Below are 20,000 nucleotides of genomic sequence, written 5' to 3'. Positions count from 1 at the left end.
TCTCTCTCTCTCTCGCTCTCTCTCTCTCACTCTCTCTCTTTGTCTCACTTGAGGATCCCCCCATAACTCTCCTACCACACCGGCCCTTTCTGCTTTATAAGTTGTTTCTTTCTACTGTATCTCTTCCTTTCTTTCTGTTGGTTTCTCCCTCCAGTCTAACTCTTCCTCCTTTGGAAGTAAATGGCCTGTTCCATTCCAAAGTTAGAACACTAGATCCTGGTTGTAATCTGGGCCTAAATGAGGTGGAACCACCAGCACTACTACGACTTGCATTCTAAAGATGAAACCATCCGCTTTTCTCCAACGGCTGTAATTACTACTCCAATCCTGCTCCGAGACACAAAACACATCCATTAACCTGGAAGAAAAGAAAGGAAGAAACATTATTCTACAATTGTGATGACTGATTGCATAGATCACCGATACACAGCAGCAGATGTTTTGGGGGGTGGGGGGGGGGGGTTGCGGTCGCGGGCATTTTACTGAAGGTGTTTTTTTTAAAGGGCCGGGGGCCACTGATTCTGTTTCGTGTGTGAGGAACACTGAGGGGTGTGGCTGCTGGAGCCAACATGTTGGAGGGTGGGGCACGGTGACCATTTGGCACGTGGAATCTAAAGGGGCTTATTACTGCTAATGGGGGAGTCTGCCTCCTCCAGACACACTATGTCTCCCACCGCGACATCCATCGACGGCACTTAGCGGCTCCCTAGTAAATGTAACACCACACCTCCAAAAACACTGAAGGGTTTTGGTTACAAGACAGGTCTTCTCAAGGATACGCTGCGACTACGCTAAAGTGACGCGGAAGAAACGTTTCAGAGCGACACTTACTGGGGGCCTGGGACGCAGTGGTAACACACACACACACACACACACACACACACGCATCAGCGGCCGACACGGCTGGTGTGAACTGTGGCTTTGGGGGCCTGGGACACAGTGGTAACACACACACACACACTGTGCGTCAGCGGCCGACACGGCTGGTGTGAACTGTGGCTTTGGGGGCCTGGGACACAGTGGTAACACACACACACACACTGCGCGTCAGCGGCCAACACGGCTGGTGTGGACTGTGGCTTTGGGGGCCTGGGACGCAGTGGTAACACACACACACACACACACACACACTGCGCGTCAGCGGCCGACACGGCTGGTGTGAACTGTGGCTTTGGGGGCTTGGCAAACATGTGAGAGGGTACTGACCGGGACTAAGAGCGTCAAGAGGTCTGTGTCAGACTCAACTGTGTGGATAGACTTTGTTACTCGCTGTTAGGAGCGAGTAACACAAGCATCTCTCTGCACCCGCGGTAACATCTGCTAAACTGTGTACGCAACCAATAAACATAGATTTGATTTCTATGATTTGATTTGATTTATAGGACTGAAGTGATGGTTTTGAGTGTGTTTCTGTAATAAGTGATTTTGACCCAATAAAGGGGATTTTAAATCTCAAAGGTCGTCTTTCTGTTCCCTCCCTTGCAGAGATGGAGGCCAAAGAGGCGTGCACCTGGCTCCGGGCTGCCGGTTTCCCACAGTACGCCCAGCTGTACGAAGGTAAGGACCCCTAAGAACCCCTGCGACAGCCGTCCACAGCTGTGCCTGATCTGTCCCTGGCACAAGGGGGTGACAAGCGAATGACTGAGGCGAATGGGAAAAGCTAACATCATCGCTGGCCCGAGCTTTATGATTTGTTGCCAATGTCCCCTTTCCCACAGACCGTGTGGAAATGTCACAGTAACAGTGAAATCCTGGTGGTGGTAGATTTTCTTGGTCACGTGAACTTTAGGATAGCTGTTTTCTCACCAAACATCAGGGCAAATTAACGTTACACAGTTCATATCTTGCCATCTGATGAAGTCATGGTTGATTTTAGAGAAGGAGAGAGAGAGAGAGAGAGAACCCACCCTTCATTTTCTTCCAGTCTGTCGACTCTTCCGTTTACAGGCTAACTCTATGTGACAGACTGGCATGACCTCAAATGTTAAATTGAGCAAATTTACTCGCTATGCTAATTTGAATGGACAAACACAAGACAGGCTGTTCTGTTGACGTCCAAGTTGGTATTTTGATTGAACTATAGCTGAAGTCCAGAACATTCTATACACTGCAGAGTCTAATGACACGCAAGACTCCTCTTTTCCTGTCCTCTTTCCTTCGATCTCCATGGTCCTCCAATCCTTTTATCATTTGAAGTGCTAATTCACCCCTCCCCGCCAAGTTGCCTTCTGCTTATGCAGAAACACACGCGCCACACACACACAACCACACACACACAACCACACACACACAACCACATACACACAACCACACACACACAACCACACACACACAACCACAAACACACACAACCACACACACAACCACACACACACAACCACACACACAACCACACACACACAACACACACACACACAACCACACACACACAACCACACACACAACCACACACACAACCACACACACAACCACACACACACAACCACACACACAACCACACACACACAACCACACACACACAACCACACACACAACCACACACACACCCACACACACAACCACACACACACAACCACACACACACAACCACACACACACAACCACACACACACAACCACACACACACACACACACACACACACACACACACACACACACACACACACACACACACACACACACACACACACACACACAACCACACAGACATTCCTGAAGTGCCAGCGGTGTGTTTTTGTTTTGCCTCAGTGAACCTCGATGTTGCAGACACACAAGTGAAACAATTACCAAAACCCTGAAGCCATAAGGTGTCCTCATACGTAACCTTAAAACGTGCCCGCACAGCCCACACGCTTTTATGTAATCCGAGGGACCTTAAAGCATGATACAACGAGCTTTGTCAACAGTTCGTTAGTCGTTGCCATTGAACCGTGCTGGGTGTTCTCTCTACCAAGACACTGGGACGTTCGCCATGTTTTTGGAGAAGTGATTAAGGTTGTGTGTGACAGCCGACGCACGCACACACACACACACACACACGCACACACACACACACACACACACACGCACGCGCACACACACACGCACGCACACGCACACACACACACGCACACGCACACACGCACGCACGCATGCACGCACACACACGCACACGCGCACACACACACACACACACACAAAGAGAGAAAGAGAGAAGCACGCACACACAGAGGCGCGCACACACACAATTACAAATTACAAAGAGAGGTACACACACACCAGACCCTCCATCCGACAGCTTTGTAATGATCTACGTTGACTCATACCAGGCCCCTCTGATGAGGACAGGAGACGTGCTGACACGCGACACATTCCCCCCGTCCTCTGTTCTATTATCTCTGGCTGTAAGGGACTCCTGCCCCACAGCAGATAAGGCAGACAGATAGTACTGTCACAGTACAGCTGGTGGAAGGTGAATAGAATAGCCAGCGTTTTCTTATCACCGTTGGCCCTTAGGCTTGCGTCCCAAAAATGGCGCCCTGCTTTTAACCAGGGCCTGTACGTTTCTGGTTAGAAGTAGTGCACTATAAATGGAATAGTGTGCCCACTGGGTGGCGGACTAGGTAGCTAGGAGGCTAGGAGCTGTAGGATACCCCGACTAGGGTCATCGTTGCATTCTCGCCTCCGTCCAATACATTCCTTTATAATTGATCTGTCTTCTTCTTTCACACGTTTGTACTCACATCTTCACCAGCAGACATCAGTGGGGGTTCAAGTCTCCGTCCCAAATGGCACCCTATTCCATTTATAGTGCACTACTTCCAACCAGAAACGTACAGGCCCTGGTTAAAAGTAGGGCGCCATTTTTTAGAGTGAGTTTGAATCCCAGATTTCCCCTTTAATAAAGTGAGTCTCCCAACTTGCCCTTTAATAGAGTGATATAGAGAAGAGAGAGTGAGATAATCAGAGGACTCCTTTAATGCAGGAGCACCTATTGTCATTCTACTGTCGTCCCCCGCCCACACTCACCCCCCTGCTGCCCAGGTCTGAATGGTACAGCTGTGTTTGTTTGGCCGGCTAAGACGCCACTTCCTCTTAGCTTTCATTGTGGTGTGTGTCGGATGTGTGTGGGTTGTGTGTGGGGGGAGGAAAGGAACAGGTGGACATTTGTGAAGACAGTAACCCAATGTCTGACAGAGAGTTACATAGTTTGCAATGGATTGTGTCTGCTTACTGATGCAATTAAAGACATAAAAAAATGTATTTCTCTCTTCCTCCCTCCCTCCTTCTTGCTCTCTCGCTATCTCTCGCTAACTCGCTCTCTCTCACTCTCTCTCTCTCTCTCTCTCTCTCTCTCTCTCTCTCTTTTCTCTCTTTATCTCTCTCTCTCGGTTTCAGATGGCTTGTTCCCCATTGAGATTGTGTCTGTGACCAGGGACCATGATTTCCTGGACCGAGATGCCATCGAGGCTCTGTGCAGGTGAGACTTCTCCTCCACTTCTCTTTTTCTTCATCTCTCACTTCTCCAGAAGTCAACAACTGAACCCGTAGAGCATTCTTGTAGGTCTCCTCTCTCTTCCCTCCTCTCCTCTCTCTTCCTTCCTCACCTCTCTTCCTTCCTCACCTCTCTATGTCCTCCTCACCTCTCTATGTCCTCCTCACCTCTCCATGTCCTCCTCACCTCTCTATGTCTTCTTCACCTCTCTATGTCCTCCTCACCTCTCTATGTCCTCCTCACCTCTCTATGTCCTCCTCACCTCTCTATGTCCTCCTCAACTCTCTCTCCCCTCCTCACCTCTCTATGTCCCCCTCACCTCGCTATGTCCTCCTCACCTCTCTATGTCCTCCTCACCTCTCTATGTCCTCCTCACCTCTCTATGTCCTCCTCACCTCTCTATGTCCTCCTCACCTCCTCTCTTTCTCAACTTTCACCCACTTTTATGTTCCATTGTCTATTTATTTTTTCTTCTTCTCTAAATCTGTCTATCTGTTCATCTTCTCTGCAATAGGGGAAGGCATAGTGAAGATAGCGAAGAAAGTATATCTTCAAAGATGGCATGCTCTGGTTGGGTTTGAGATGAAAGAGGAACGCGATAAGCCTCTCTTTTCTCCCTCGGCCTCTTTCTCTCTCTCTCTTCTGACTCCCACCAGCTTTCTCTTTCACTCAGCATCCATCGCTTTTGTCTAACTTTAACTCTGCCTCTCTCTGTACCTCCCTCTCTCCCTCTTTCTCTTTCATTATGCTTCTATCTCTTCAGCTTGTCCATACATCCTCCCTCTCTGTCCTCCCTCTCTGTCCTCTCTCTGTCCTCTCTCTCTCTCCTCCCTCTGTCCTCCCTCTGTCCTCTCTCTCTCACCTCCCTCTCTCTCTGTCTCTAAGCGATGAGGTATGATACATGCACCGTGGGGGCTGTAAATGTTTACTTCTCTCCAATTAGAGACGTTTTGTACCGTTGTCCTGTTCTCTCCATCTCTCTTGTCTTATCTCTCCACATTCCCTCCCTTGCTCCGTCTCCACGGTCACGCTATGTTCTTGCTGTTGTTTTTAAAGAAAATAAATCTATATCATTCCCTCCTTTCGCCACACCTGGGTGGCTTCTCGGCCCAAGGGGTTGTGGGTAACATTTAAAGGGCTATGTATCATGTTATGTAATGTCATGTCAGTGGTAAAGGTCCTATGGTGTCACTTTCAGTAGCGGAGGTGCATGAAGATGGTGGCCCACATGCACTTACCACAAATGAAACCTTTTCCTAAGTTTGCCCATCGTACACAGCTCTCCGTTCTTTTTGGGTTCATTTTTATTTTGTTGTTTCCTTTATTATAATTTATTTGTTTATTTATTTATTATAGCTTTTCATTTTTTTATGGTCACTGGCAGAGTATACATTATCCCAATTTGACCTTCAAGGCGCCTGCACTTTGGATAAAGAGAAAGAGTTGTGCTGATTTGGTGGCACATTGAACCATGTGGCGCTGTACTTTAGACAGTCAGTGGAAAGTGCTAAAACAATGACTCGGCCTGTGAATTCTGCCATCTTTATGTTCCCCATTGGAGGATGGGCTAAAAGTATCCCATTCTATTGACTCCCTTCCAGACATTATTATGAGCAGCCCTCCCCTCACCAGCCTCCTCTGTTACTGAACAGTTGACTCCTGGGACCGGTGAAGTAACTTCCATGCATTTAAATACAGTACAGTTGTTCAAAGTGCATCTATCAGATTTATCAGGAGTGAGTGGACTTTTCCAGTTGATCTAGGTTACGTCCCAATGGCACCCTATTCCCTGTATAGTGCACTACATTTGACCAGAGTTTGGGTCCTGGTCAAAAGCAGTGCACTAAATAGGGAATAGTGTATCATAAGTCATCTCTCCATTCGAGCCTCTCAACCCCTTCCTCTCAATCCCTCTCTCTCCATCTCTCCCTCTATCCTTCCCTTTCTCAACCCCTTCCTCAATCCCTCTCTCTCCATCCCCCCCTCTATCCTTCCCTTTCTCAACCCCTTCCTCAATCCCTTCTCAATCTCCATCTCTCCCTCTATCCTTCCCTTCCTCAATCCCTCTCTCTCCCTCCCTCTATCTTCCCTCCCAAGCCCTTCCTATCCTTCCCTTTCTCAACCCCTTCCTCAATCCCTCTCTCTCCATCTCTCCCTCTATCCTTCCCTTTCTCAACCCCTTCCTCAATCCCTCTCTCTCCATCCTCCCTCTGTCCTTCCCTTTCTCAACCCCTTCCTCAATCCGTCTCTCTCCATGCCTCCCTCTGTCCTTCCCTTTCTCAACCCCTTCCTCAATCCCTCTCTCTCCCTTCTCTCCCCCTCTATCCTTCCCCATTTCCTCAACCCCCATCTTCCTCAATCCGTCCCTCTCCATGCCTCCCTCTATCCTTCCCTTTCTCAACCCCTTCCTCAATCCCTCTCTCTCTCCATCCCTCCCCCTTCCTCCTTCCCTTTTCTCAACCCCTTCCTCAATCCTTCTCTCTCCATGCCTCCCTCTCTGTCCTTCCCTTACTCATCTCTCCTCTACCCTTCCCTTCCTCAATCCCTCTCTCTCCATCTCTCTCTCTGTCCTTCCCTTACTCAACCCCTTCCTCAATCCCTCTCTCTCCATCTCTCTCTCTGTCCTTCCCTTACTCAACCCCTTCCTCACTCCCTTTCTCTCCATGCCTCCCTCTGTCCTTCCCTTTCTCAACCCCTTCCTCCATCCATTGTCACATGATCTGCTTTCAGAGCTCTTCAGAGGGGAGAGCACCCACACCACCACTGTCCTTCCCACACACACACCACCACACACATCTGCTTTCACACACACACACACACACACACACACACACACACACACACACACACACACACACACACACACACACACACACTACTACTACTACCCCCCACCCCCTCGCCAGGTGTCCAGCGGGATAAGCCACCCCCTCCTTCCCCCTTTGTCGTCTTGTTGTCGCCAATCAAGCTGATTTCTCTCTCTTTTCATTCCTTCTCTTCTTCCCCTCTTATCCCGGCTTATCCTTCAGCGCCTCATTAGCTGCTCACCTCTCTCTCTCACTCGCTCGCTCTCTCTCTTCCTCTTTCTCCTCCTCTCTGTCTCTCTCCCTCTCTCTCTCTCTTCTCTCTCTCTCTCTCTCCCTCTCTCTCTCTTCTCTCTCTCTCTCTCTCTCTCTCTCTCTCTCTCTCTCTCTCTCTCTCTCTCTCTCTCTCTCTCTCTCTCTCTCTCTCTCTCTCTGTCTCTCTCTCTCTCTCTCTCTCTCTCTCTCTCTCTCTCTCTCTCTCTCTCTCTCTGTCTCTCTCTCTCTCTCTCTCTTCTCTCTCTCTTCCTGTCTTTTCTCTCTCAGGAGTTTGTCTCTGTCAGAGGCTTGTTGTTGGGACTTTTGCTAGGACTCCTGGAAGTGTGTGTGTGTGTGTGTGTGTGTGTGTTTATGTATCTGATTGTGTATCGGTATCTATTTACAGGAGACTGAACACCCTCAACAAGTGTGCCCTGATGAGACTGGAGATCTCCCCACAGAGAAAGAGAGTAAGTTCCTCCCTCCTCTTCCTCCCTCCTCTTCCTCCCTCTTCTTCCACCCTCCTCTTCCTCCCTCCTCTTCCACCCTTTTCTCTTCCACTCTTTCACACCCAAAAATCCCCTAATTCTTCAGAACTTTTCCAGCCCCAGTTTAGTTTTTCCTACCTGTCCTCCAACTCCGACCTCCTTATAGCCTGGGGTGTGAAAGTCTCTCTCTCTCTCTTCTCTTCTAATGAAAAGGCTCCTGTCTTTTTATCAATCCCTTTATGAAGAGCCCAAGGCAAGGAAAGATAGCTTTTATGTCCAAATGAAGGGCTTGCTGTTCACACGGCTGGCCCTTCTTCCTCAGGCCTGATCCCGAACACACGCACCTACACACATACAGACACACACACACATACACACATACACACACATACAGACACACACACACATACACACATACACACACATACAGACACACACACACATACACACAGACATACACACACAAACATCACTTCCTCATATCATTGTCCATAAAAGGGAATAGCATGTCGCTGCTTTCTCATTTCTCTCCCTCTAGTTTCATTGGTTAATTTAAAAACAAGCCAGCTATTGGCCATGATCCCCAGAACCTACCGCAAACTAATCCAAACTATCCCAAACTATCCCAAACTAAACCAAATTACCCCAAACTATCCCAAACTAAACCAAACTAACTAAACCAAACTAAACCAAACTAACCCAAATTAACCCAAATTAACCCGAACTACCCCAAACGAATCCAAACTACCCCAAACTAAACCAAACTACCCCAAACTAAGCCAAACTAATCTAAACTCATTCCAACTACCCAAAACTAAACCAAACTAATTCAAACTACCCCAAACTCAAAAAAAGGGCTAAACCCTCCCATCAGCATCTGTCTGTCTACTCAAACTAACCCAAACTAACCAAAACCACCCCAAACTAATCCACTGTCAGGACACTAAGAAGCTTTGGTGTTTGTCAAGATCATCCTCCCATTACCCTCCATTCTGTAATTACCTAAAATCTTAAACAAGCTAGTTCCTTGATCCGTGTGTGTGTGTGTGTGTGTGTGTGTGTGTGTGTGTGTGTGTGTGTGTGTGTGTGTGTGTGTGTGTGTGAGTTGGTATTCAATGGGATGACCCTCGCTGTGTCACCTTTCCTCAAGGAGTCAACAGAGAATGGCCAAAGGAGGTACTGGCTCTCTGTTCAGACTGACAGTTGTTAACCTCCCTAGTCAGCATAGAAACGCATTGACTTCCAGCCCTACTCTGTCTATAGAGGGCGGCAGGTAGCCTAGTGAGCCCTACTCTGTCTATAGAGGGCGGCAGGTAGCCTAGTGAGCCCTACTCTGTCTATAGAGGGCAGCAGGTAGCCTAGTGAGCCCTACTCTGTCTATAGAGGGCGGCAGGTAGCCTAGTGAGCCCTACTCTGTCTATAGAGGGTGGCAGGGAGACTAGTGAGCCCTACTCTGTCTATAGAGGGCGGCAGGTAGCCTAGTGAGCCCTACTCTGTCTATAGAGGGTGGCAGGTAGCCTAGTGAGCCCTACTCTGTCTATAGAGGGTGGCAAGTAGCCTAGTGAGCCCTACTCTATCTATAGAGGGTGGCAGGTAGCCTAGTGAGCCCTACTCTGTCTATAGAGGGTGGCAGGTAGCCTAGTGAGCCCTACTCTGTCTATAGAGGGCGTCAAGTAGCCTAGTGAGCCCTACTCTGTCTATAGAGGGCGGCAGGTAGCCTAGTGAGCCCTACTCTGTCTATAGAGGGCGGCAGGTAGCCTAGTGAGCCCTACTCTGTCTATAGAGGGCGGCAGGTAGCCTAGTGAGCCCTACTCTGTCTATAGAGGGCGGCAGGTAGCCTAGTGGTTAAGCCTGAAAGGTTACTGGGTCAAATCCCCAAGCTGACAAGGTGAAAAATCTGTCCATGTGCCCTTGAGCAAGGCCCATAACCCTAATTGCTGCTGTACGTCTCTCTGGATAAGACCGTCTGCTAAAATGTAAGTGTTTACCTCTCCCTCTATGGAAATGTGTTTTCCTCACATCTCTTCCCCGTAGTGGTTGAAATCAGAGACGCGACGTTGTTTATGGCGTATCAAAACACCCACAGGAGTGACTGAATGCAGGAGAAGATAAGACTGGCCATCTAGATAGTTCTAGGTATTGACATTGTTGCTATTGAGCTCAAAAGTCAAACTTCCCCACGATGGTCGTCACGACGTCAGTCAGTATATCAGACAGAAGGAGTTTCTGGCCGCCGCGATCAAAGCTGAAGTAAGAAAGGCCAGTGTGTGTCGTGGTGAGTGGAGAGGGGGTCATAAAATGGGGACCCGGGGTTTTATTTGATGGACTTTTGTCCCCATCGCTCTCAGCCACCGTGAAGGAGGTGCCTGTGAAGTCTGGAGACTCCCGCGCCCCTCCTCCCGCGCCCCTCCTCCCGCGCCCCTCCTCCCGCGCCCCTCCTCCCGCGCCCCTCCTCCCGCGCCCCTCCTCTGCCCCCGGCTCCCTGGTCCCCTCGGCAGGCAGTTTCACTTTCCTGAATTAGGGGGACAGACTGGCCCTGTGGGGACGATAGGGTAGTTACACTTCTGTGGGGGTGAGGGTGGGGGGGTTGCCCTAGCCTGGTCGGCTGGCGTGTGAACTTCTCGGATCGGGGTGGAATTTCCTGGACTCCCCTCGGGACGTGTGTGTGTGTGTGCGTGCGTGCGCGTGTGTGTGTGTGTGTGTGTGCGTGTGTGTGTGTGTGTGTGTGATAGTGAGAAAGATGTGTGTGTGTGTGTGTGAATGACAGTGAGACTCTGTTGTCGTTTTCACGGTCAGGGATAAGTTCCAACACAATAACAACCATTAACCAGCTGTGTGTGAATCTTATCTCTGTGAAATGTTCCAGCGGTCGGGAGGGAGTTGAGGAATGTTCACAGATCTGCTGTCTGTGAATATCCCTGCTGCTCTCACACAAAGGCCATGTCCCAAACGGCACCCTTTCCCATATAGGTGCACTACTTTTGACCAGAGTTCTATGGGCCCTGGTCCCTAGCAGTGCACTTTGAGGGAATGGAAGGTCATCTGGACAGAATACAGGGCGGCTCGTTTGACTTCATGGCCATTCACCTTTTAGAAACAGATTTCATGTTCAAACCTTGTTCATGAAACAGAGAAAGAAAATCTTGAAAATATTACGTCTTTTTGATTAAACTGTCATTTCTTTGGGCATTTTTCTTCTCTTCTTATAGTGATAAAGTGTCACCAGCGGGTTGACGTTTGTTGTCAGGAATCTTAGAGGCAGAACTGAGAGATTTTCACTAGATGGGATATGTGGCAAACATTAATGTTTTCTTTTTTTGCTTTTCAGCTTAATTTAAGATTAGGGTTAGGCATTAAGGTTATCAGTGTGGTTAATGTTAAGGTTAGGGTTAAGTTTAGGTTTGAGATTTTATTCCTTTCTGGCCATGCCAGCTATTGACCACTCTGCAGAGCTGCCTCCAGAACAAGATTCATGATGAAAAACGCTAACCTGCCACCTCTGTCTTCTCTCTCTCTCTCTACTCCAGAGTGAGGATTCAGACGAGGAAGAGCCATGCGCCATCAGTGGCCTTTGGACCTTCCAGCGGGACAGCAAGCGCTGGTCTCGCCTGGAGGAGCTGGATGTCTTCTTCCCCCCGGGTGGAAACCAGCCGCCTTTCCCCCAGGTCCAGAGACCCTCGGCCGGTCAGGGGCAGCTCCGCGAGGGCCTGAGCTCCGAGAGTGTGCTGACGGATCTTAGCGAGCAGCCCGAGGTGGCCTCGCTTCACAGCAGCGGGAGTGTGGGAGATGGAGGGATAGTCGATGGTGCCACATCTAGCGATGCCACCCCAGCGGCAGGCGCCACCCGCGCCAGCTCCATGGCCAGCATGTGCTCCTCCTCGGGCACGGGCGGATCGTGTGGCGCCAATGAGGACTCGCTGTCTGACGGGCATCCGCACTCACCATTGGAGACGACCCAAGGTCACTTCTCCTTCGACGACAAGCCCAGTGGAATTTTGGGAACAGGAGGGATAGAAGGAGGAGGGAGCGAGACTAGAGGAGGGAAGAGCACGCGCTCACGGGCCAAGAGTTTCCTCAAGCGCATGGAGAGCATCAGACTGAGGAGCGCCACTTCCAATAGCAAGAAGAAGAACGGAGGCGGGGAAGACCTTCCAAACTGGAGATCAGCGGGCCGGTCATCAAAGAAGGACTAGACGACGACAAGCTACGGCGCCTCAACTGCGTTGACATCTCCACCCTCAACCCGACCCAAACCATGACCCTGAACCATAACAGGAGTGTATCCTACTCCACGCAGACCAGCAGTGGCAGCATGGGGAGCTCTGGAAGCACGGGCAGTAGCCAATCAGAAGCAAGCAGCGGGAGCACCGTTAGCACCCCGAGCCCGGTGACACGAACCCGAAGCCACAGCACCGCGGTGGGGGCCAGTAAGAGAGGTGGGATGTACCTGGAAGGTTTTGACCCGTTAAGCGTGTTCCTACAGCCGCCTGGAGAACAACAACCCTCAGGTTCAACCCAACCCAAAACCAGACAGGAACCACCTCAGCAACAGCCTAGTAACCGGATAGTGGCTGAGCAAAACCAAAGCAAGCGTGGTCGCCTCAACGGAAAGAGGGAGGAGGAAGAGGAGGAAGAAGGCGTGATTTTCTTCTACCTTCCCGAAGGCCACAAACCGGGCACATTCCCCAAAGCGCTCGGCGACGGCAAACAACCACCGCAAAGTGGAAATGCCGGTCCGCGCTATCTCGGTAGTCGATGCCAAACGCGTTGCGGCTCCACCGGCTCAGCGGACAGCCGCCTGAGTTTCTACGACAACGTGCCCAACGTGGCCTATCAAGGCGAGGAAGACGATGAAGACAATGAAGAAGGGGAGGGGCCAAAGTTGGAGGATGTGCTGGAATGTGTCAACGGCCTGCAGCGATTCGTCAACGCCTGGACGGACAGGGTGGCAGCCGGAGAAGAGGATGACGAAGAGGAAGAAGAAGAGGGGATTCCGATTCGGCATTGGATTCAGCGTCTCCTTGTCCGTCCTCACCTTTACAGAACCGGCTGGAGGAGACGGACAACGGGAGCGACCAGGACAGCACGGGCAACCCTCTGGGAGAAGGAGAAAGGGAAGAAGGAGAGGGGAAGAAGCCATGAGGGAGAGGAGGACTCTGGAGTGGGAGCCTCTCTCACCAGATCTAACAGGTCAGTTATTAATTCATTAATCAACTCTCTGTTAATCAATCTATAGATATCACCAATATTGTTATTGTCCCCATTTGAGAAAATGTCCTGTGTGTTAGGTTGAAGGACTGGCGAGCTCAATTCAACATTCTTAAGTGTTTTGGATGAAGGGTTGAGCGAGAGAAAGGGTGAGAGAGAGGGTGAGAGAGAGGATGAGAAGGAGGGTGAGAGAGAGGGTGTGAAGGAGGGTGAGAGAGAGGGTGAGAAGGAGGGTGAGAGAGAGGGTGAGAAGGAGGGTGAGAGAGAGGGTGAGAGAGAGGGTGAGAAGGAGGGTGAGAAGGAGGGTGAGAGAGAGGGTGAGAAGGAGGGTGAGAGAGGGTGAGAGAGAGGATGAGAATGAGGGTGAGAAGGAGGGTGAGAGAGAGGGTGAGAGAGAGGGTGAGAAGGAGGGTGAGAGAGAGGGTGAGAAGGAGGGTGAGAGAGAGGGTGGTGGAATGGAGGTGCACAAACAGACAGAAAGAGGGAGAAAGAAGGAGGTACAGAAAGAGATATGGGTAGAGGCACATAAAGAGAAAGAGAGAGATGGGTAGAGGCACAGAAAGAGAAAGAGAGAGATGGGTAGAGGCACAGAAAGAGAAAGAGAGAGATGGGTAGAGGCACAGAAAGAGAAAGAGAGATATGGGTAGAGGCACAGAAAGAGAAAGAGATATATGGGTAGAGGCACAGAAAGAGAAAGAGAGATATGGGTAGAGGCACATAAAGAGAAAGAGATATGGGTAGAGGTACAGAAAGATAAAGAGAGATATGGGTAGAGACACAGAAAGAGAATGAGAGAGATATGGGTAGAGGTACAGAAAGAGAGATGGGTAGAGGTACAGAAAGAGAAAGAGAGATGGGTAGAGGTACAGAAAGAGAAAGAGAGAGATGGGTAGAGGTACAGAAAGAGAAAGAGAGATGGGTAGAAGTACAGAAAGAGAGAGAGAGAGAGAGAGAGATGGGTAGAGGTACAGAAAGAGAAAGAAAGAGATGGGTAGAGGTACAGAAAGAGAGATATGGGTAGAGGTACAGAAAGAGAGAGATGGGTAGAGGTACAGAAAGAGAAAGAGAGAGATGGTTAGAGGCACAGAAAGAGAATGAGAGAGATGGGTAGAGGTACAGAAATAGAGAGAGAGAGATGGGTAGAGGTACAGAAAGAGAAAGAGAGAGATGGGTAGAGGTACAGAAAGAGAAAGAGAGAAATGGGTAGTGGTACAGAAAGAGAATGAGAGAGATATGGGTAGAGGTACAGAAAGAGAAAGAGAAATATGGGTAGAGGCACAGAAAGAGAAGGCGATATATGGGTAGAGGTACAGAAAGAGAAAGAGAGAGATGGGTAGAGGTACAGAAAGAGAAAGAGAGATGGGTAGAGGTACAGAAAGAGAAAGAGAGAGATGGGTAGAGGTACAGAAAGAGAAAGAGAGATGGGTAGAGGTACAGAAAGAGAAAGAGCGATGGGTAGAGGTACAGAAAGAGAAAGAGAGATGGGTAGAGGTACAGAAAGAGAAAGAGAGATGGGTAGATGTACAGAAATAGAAAGAGAGAGATGGGTAGAGGTACAGAAAGAGAATGAGAGAAATATGGGTAGAGGTACAGAAAGAGAAAGAGAGAGATGGGTAGAGGTACAGAAAGAGAATGAGAGAGATATGGGTAGAGGTACAGAAAGAGAAAGAGAAATATGGGTAGAGGCACAGAAAGAGAATGAGAGAGATATGGGTAGAGGTAAAGAAAGAGAAAGAGAGAGATGGGTAGAGGTACAGAAAGAGAAAGAGAGATGGGTAGAGGTACAGAAAGAGAAAGAGAGATGGGTAGAGGTACAGAAAGAGAAAGAGAGAGATGGGTAGAGGTACAGAAAGAGAATGAGAGAAATATGGGTAGAGGTACAGAAAGAGAAAGAGAGAGATGGGTAGAGGTACAGAAAGAGAATGAGAGAGATATGGGTAGAGGTACAGAAAGAGAAAGAGAAATATGGGTAGAGGCACAGAAAGAGAATGAGAGAGATATGGGTAGAGGTAAAGAAAGAGAAAGAGAGAGATGGGTAGAGGTACAGAAAGAGAAAGAGAGATGGGTAGAGGTACAGAAAGAGAAAGAGAGATGGGTAGAGGTACAGAAAGAGAAAGAGAGATGGGTAGAGGTACAGAAAGAGAAAGAGATATATGGGTAGAGGTACAGAAAGAGAAAGAGAGAGATGGGTAGAGGTACAGAAAGAGAAAGAGAGAGATGGGTAGAGGTACAGAAAGAGAAAGAGAGAGATGGGTAGAGGTACAGAAAGAGAAAGAGAGAGATGGGTAGAGGTACAGAAAGAGAAAGAGAGATGGGTAGAGGTACAGAAAGAGAAAGAGAGATGGGTAGAGGTACAGAAAGAGAAAGAGAGAGATGGGTAGAGGTACAGAAAGAGAGAGATGGGTAGAGGTACAGAAAGAGAGAGATGGGTAGAGGTACAGAAAGAGAGAGATGGGTAGAGGTACAGAAAGAGAGAGATGGGTAGAGGTACAGAAAGAGAGAGATGGGTAGAGGTACAGAAAGAGAGATGGGTAGAGGTACAGACAGAGAGAGATGGGTAGAGGTACAGAAAGAGAGAGATGGGTAGAGGTACAGAAAGAGAGAGATGGGTAGAGGTACAGAAAGAGAGAGATGGTTAGAGGTACAGAAAGAGAGAGATGGGTAGAGGTACAGAAAGAGAGAGATGGGTAGAGGTACAGAAAGAGAGAGATGGGTAGAGGTAAAGAAAGAGAGAGATGGGTAGAGGTACAGAAAGAGAGAGATGGGTAGAGGTACAGAAAGAGAGAGATGGGTAGAGGTACAGAAAGAGAGAGATGGGTAGAGGTACAGAAAGAGAGAGATGGGTAGAGGTACAGAAAGAGAGAGATGGGTAGAGGTACAGAAAGAGAAAGAGATGGGTAGAGGTACAGAAAGAGAGAGATGGGTAGAGGTACAGAAAGAGAGAGATGGGTAGAGGTACAGAAAGAGAGAGATGGGTAGAGGTACAGACAGAGAGAGATGGGTAGAGGTACAGAAAGAGAGAGATGGGTAGAGGTACAGAAAGAGAGAGATGGGTAGAGGAACAGAAAGAGAGAGATGGGTAGAGGTACAGAAAGAGAGAGATGGGTAGAGGTACAGAAAGAGAGAGATGGGTAGAGGTACAGAAAGAGAGAGATGGGTAGAGGTACAGAAAGAGAGAGATGGGTAGAGGTACAGAAAGAGAGATGGGTAGAGGTACAGAAAGAGAGAGATGGGTAGAGGTACAGACAGAGAGAGATGGGTAGAGGTACAGAAAGAGAAAGATGGGTAGAGGTACAGAAAGAGAGAGATGGGTAGAGGTACAGAAAGAGAGAGATGGGTAGAGGTACAGAAAGAGAGAGATGGGTAGAGGTACAGAAAGAGAGAGATGGGTAGAGGTACAGAAAGAGAGAGAAATAAAGTCAGATGGAGGGAGAAACACACAGACAGAGTGGACACGTTGAGACGACTCTCCCAGCCCTGACCCTTACGTAACCGGCTGTCACGGCGATGAGGTGCAGTGAATACCTCGGATCTCGGGAATGCCGATCCGTCTCCGCGACGATGCAGCCATTCCCTCAGGAATCCACAGGCAGAATTCCAGAAGGTTTCCGACGCTCCCATAGCCGCTGACAGCCAGGCGAGACCAGTGCTTCCCAACTCCTGTCCCTGAGTTCCCCCATAAGCACCCGGTTTTGTTGTAGCATCGGACAAACCTGGTTCAACTCATCGAGGGCCTGATGATTAGTTGACGAGTTGAATCAGGTGTGTTTGTCCATTGCCACAATAAAAATGTGCACTTCTACTGGAGGAACAGAGTTGGGATCCTCTGGGCACGATCAATCCCTGTTATCCCAGTGGGCATCTCTTAACACAGGGGTCATAGGACTCGTCTGGATGGATGTCCTGCTAGTTACCTTGTCAGAGGAGAGGGCTTTATGACCTCTGGTCAAGTTCTGAAAATGATGAAGACGTATCTTCTCCTATATGTCTCTGTGTGTGAACACTTGTGTGTTTTGTTTATTTTTCCCTAATATACGTTAACCTATATATTTTGACTTACATATATCTACCCACATATTTGATATATATTTATATGAAATTCGTTGCAAACATTTGTGCTTTTGTATTTTGAAGTTTGATTGTGCTTCTGATATCCCTCCGTATTTTTCTGTTTGCTGTGCAATATATTAGGCTAACACATATATTTGTCTCTACCCAAGGCCTCAGAAACTGCGCTGGCCCAGTTTCCAGGCCTCCCACCGGCCCAGTCACTCCTGGGCCCAGCGGCAGATGGGCTGCCAGTCAGTACTGCAGATGAACCTGCTCCAGAAGCTCTGCCTGCTCCAGCTTACGGCCCTCCTGGAGAAACACACCCCCACCAACAAACACGGCTTCAGCTGGTGAGTTTGCGGCGGCGGCCATTTTGATTATAAAACTTGGTTTGTGGCAAACACATTGGAATTTTTTTCTCACACGAGGTCTCACACGAAAACAGCTGAAAATGCAGGCCCCCCAAAATTATATTGAGTGTATGTATGAAAACCCTTGTTAGCCTATAGCCTATAGCCTAGCATGCTGCTCCGATAGCGCTAGTTGAAGCCTAGGCCTACAAACAAATAGACAACCACAACAATCATAGGCTCTATTTTCCCTCTCGTTGGAACTCCTCCCACTCTTCTCCCACAGACAGCAGGCTGTTGGGTCTGAACGTAAGGGGGGTCTCAACATCCGTTTCCCAGGCCAGCTAATTGCTGGTGCACTGGTATACGTTGTCATCTCTTGACGGGGGCAATCACAGAGTTCACACGCACAGGCTGTTAAAATGGAGACCTGGAGGCCGAGTCTATAGGCCCAGTCCTGGACAATTACCGAAATGTCTGAACACCCCCCCACCCCCTCTTCATCATGCAATTATAGATTATGGCCACTGGTTGGACATTGTCCAATGTCACTCAGTATCCCCTTTGGTGTCCCCTCCTTCTGGGGATGTCTGTGAGGACTGTTGAGACTGCAGACCAGGGGATGTATTCTTCTATCATTCTCTTACATGGAATTATATCTCTTTTCTCTCTATCTCTATCTCCCTTTTCTATTTCTCTTCCCCTCGCTTCATTCCCTCACCGGAACTCTGTCTGTCTGTCTGTCTGTCTGTCTGTCTGTCTGTCTGTCTGTCTGTCTGTCTGTCTGTCTGTTTGTCTGCCTGTCTGCCTGTCTGCCTGTCTGCCTGTCTGTCTGTCTGTCTGTCTGTCTGTCTGTCTGTCTGTCTGTCTGTCTGTCTGTCTCTGTCTCTGTCTCTGTCTCTGTCTCTCTCTCTAATTTACTCTCTCTCTCTCTCTCCACCTCTCCCTCCATCTTCTTATCTAACTGAGCTTCATGATCTGGACAAAGCAAATGGCTCGAGCCTCACCTCAAATCTCTGTATAGTGCTGTGCTTGTCTTCACCCCACCCAGCTTCAATGAGTCAGAGAAGTTCCACACCTTCTCCAGGGTGGCAAGGGCAGAGAAAGGGTTATGACAGGCTTACGACAGGGTTATGACAGGCTTACGACAGGGTTATGGCAGGCTTACGACAGGGTTATGGCAGGCTTACGACAGGGTTATGACAGGGTTATGGCAGGCTTACGACAGGGTTATGGCAGGCTTACGACAGGGTTATGACAGGCTTACGACAGGGTTATGACAGGCTTACGACAGGGTTATGGCAGGCTTACGACAGGGTTATGGCAGGCTTATGTCAGGTCTTTTAAAACCAATTCCCTTCTGGGATCGTAGCATGTTCCCTTCTCATTTACCAAGCTGTGGTCATTCTTCTGAGAAAGGAGGAGCACACACACACACACTTAAAAGCACACGATACATACACACCCATAAACATGTGTGCTCTTGTAAAAACCATTATACCATACCGGAGAGTGGTAGAACACCTGACATTCAGACACACACACACACGCACACACACACACACACACACACACACACACACACACACACACACACACACACACACACACACACACACACACACACACACACACACACACACACACACACACACACATGGTCAGTGTTAGGGGCTTGAGGCACAAACACACACAGTGACATGGTCAGTGTTAGGGGCCTGAGGCACACACACACACACACAGTGACATGGTCAGTGTTAGGGGCTTGAGGCACACGCACACACGCTCACACACACACACACACAGACACACACACACACACACACACACACACACACACACACAGTGACATGGTCAGTGTTAGGGGCCTGAGGCACAAACACAAAGTGCGGATGCGGATGTTTACACCATTACGAACCCACCCACCTTTCCCCTCTCCTCCTCCCTCCCAGTTTCTATTGTCTTTGTGTTTATCCTCCCTCTCATAAACTGGGAGAAAGCTAGGCTTCTGCAAAACCCACACAAAAACCCCACCTTAGCTAGGTGGTAGCGTGACATGTGCTAATGCTAATGTTAGCGTTGGTGATTCAGCGTAGCAGTAAACTACTGCTCTTTCCATTTGTTTAGTGTTCAACCTTTATTTATTAGGTCTGTCAGTTGGGAACCAATTCTCATTAACAATATCCTGTGGCCTTGTAGGTGCAGGTCTGAAGGACCCTATACTGTCAAATCCTGTTTGATTAAACAGTACAGGCTTCTCTAGCTCCAGTCCTGGAGAGCTGTTGTTCCTGCCTCCACAACGCTGCAGGTGTCTTACTGTTGGGTTGGAATGAAACCCTGCACACACGGCAGGTGTATTATTGTTGGGTTG

At 49.0% G+C, this 20,000-nt stretch overlaps 1 protein-coding gene across 1 annotated transcript in view; it reads left to right on the top strand.

The window, feature by feature from the left end:
• The window catches only part of LOC135507152 (rho GTPase-activating protein 7-like), a 45,538-nt gene that overhangs the window by 8,551 nt on the left and 16,987 nt on the right, over positions 1-20,000 (top strand). Inside the window, 8 exon segments of the mRNA XM_064926735.1 lie at positions 1,486-1,557; positions 4,378-4,459; positions 7,940-8,003; positions 11,549-12,169; positions 12,172-13,003; positions 13,006-13,126; positions 13,128-13,211; positions 17,450-17,629. Of these exon segments, the coding sequence (XP_064782807.1) occupies positions 1,486-1,557; positions 4,378-4,459; positions 7,940-8,003; positions 11,549-12,169; positions 12,172-13,003; positions 13,006-13,126; positions 13,128-13,211; positions 17,450-17,629 (2,056 nt within the window).

This window comes from Oncorhynchus masou, chromosome 20, assembly GCF_036934945.1.
Source record: "Oncorhynchus masou masou isolate Uvic2021 chromosome 20, UVic_Omas_1.1, whole genome shotgun sequence".
Taxonomy (NCBI): Eukaryota; Metazoa; Chordata; class Actinopteri; order Salmoniformes; family Salmonidae; genus Oncorhynchus; species Oncorhynchus masou.
Note: the sequence above shows the minus strand (reverse complement) of the source record. Positions and strands in the feature narration are given on the sequence as shown.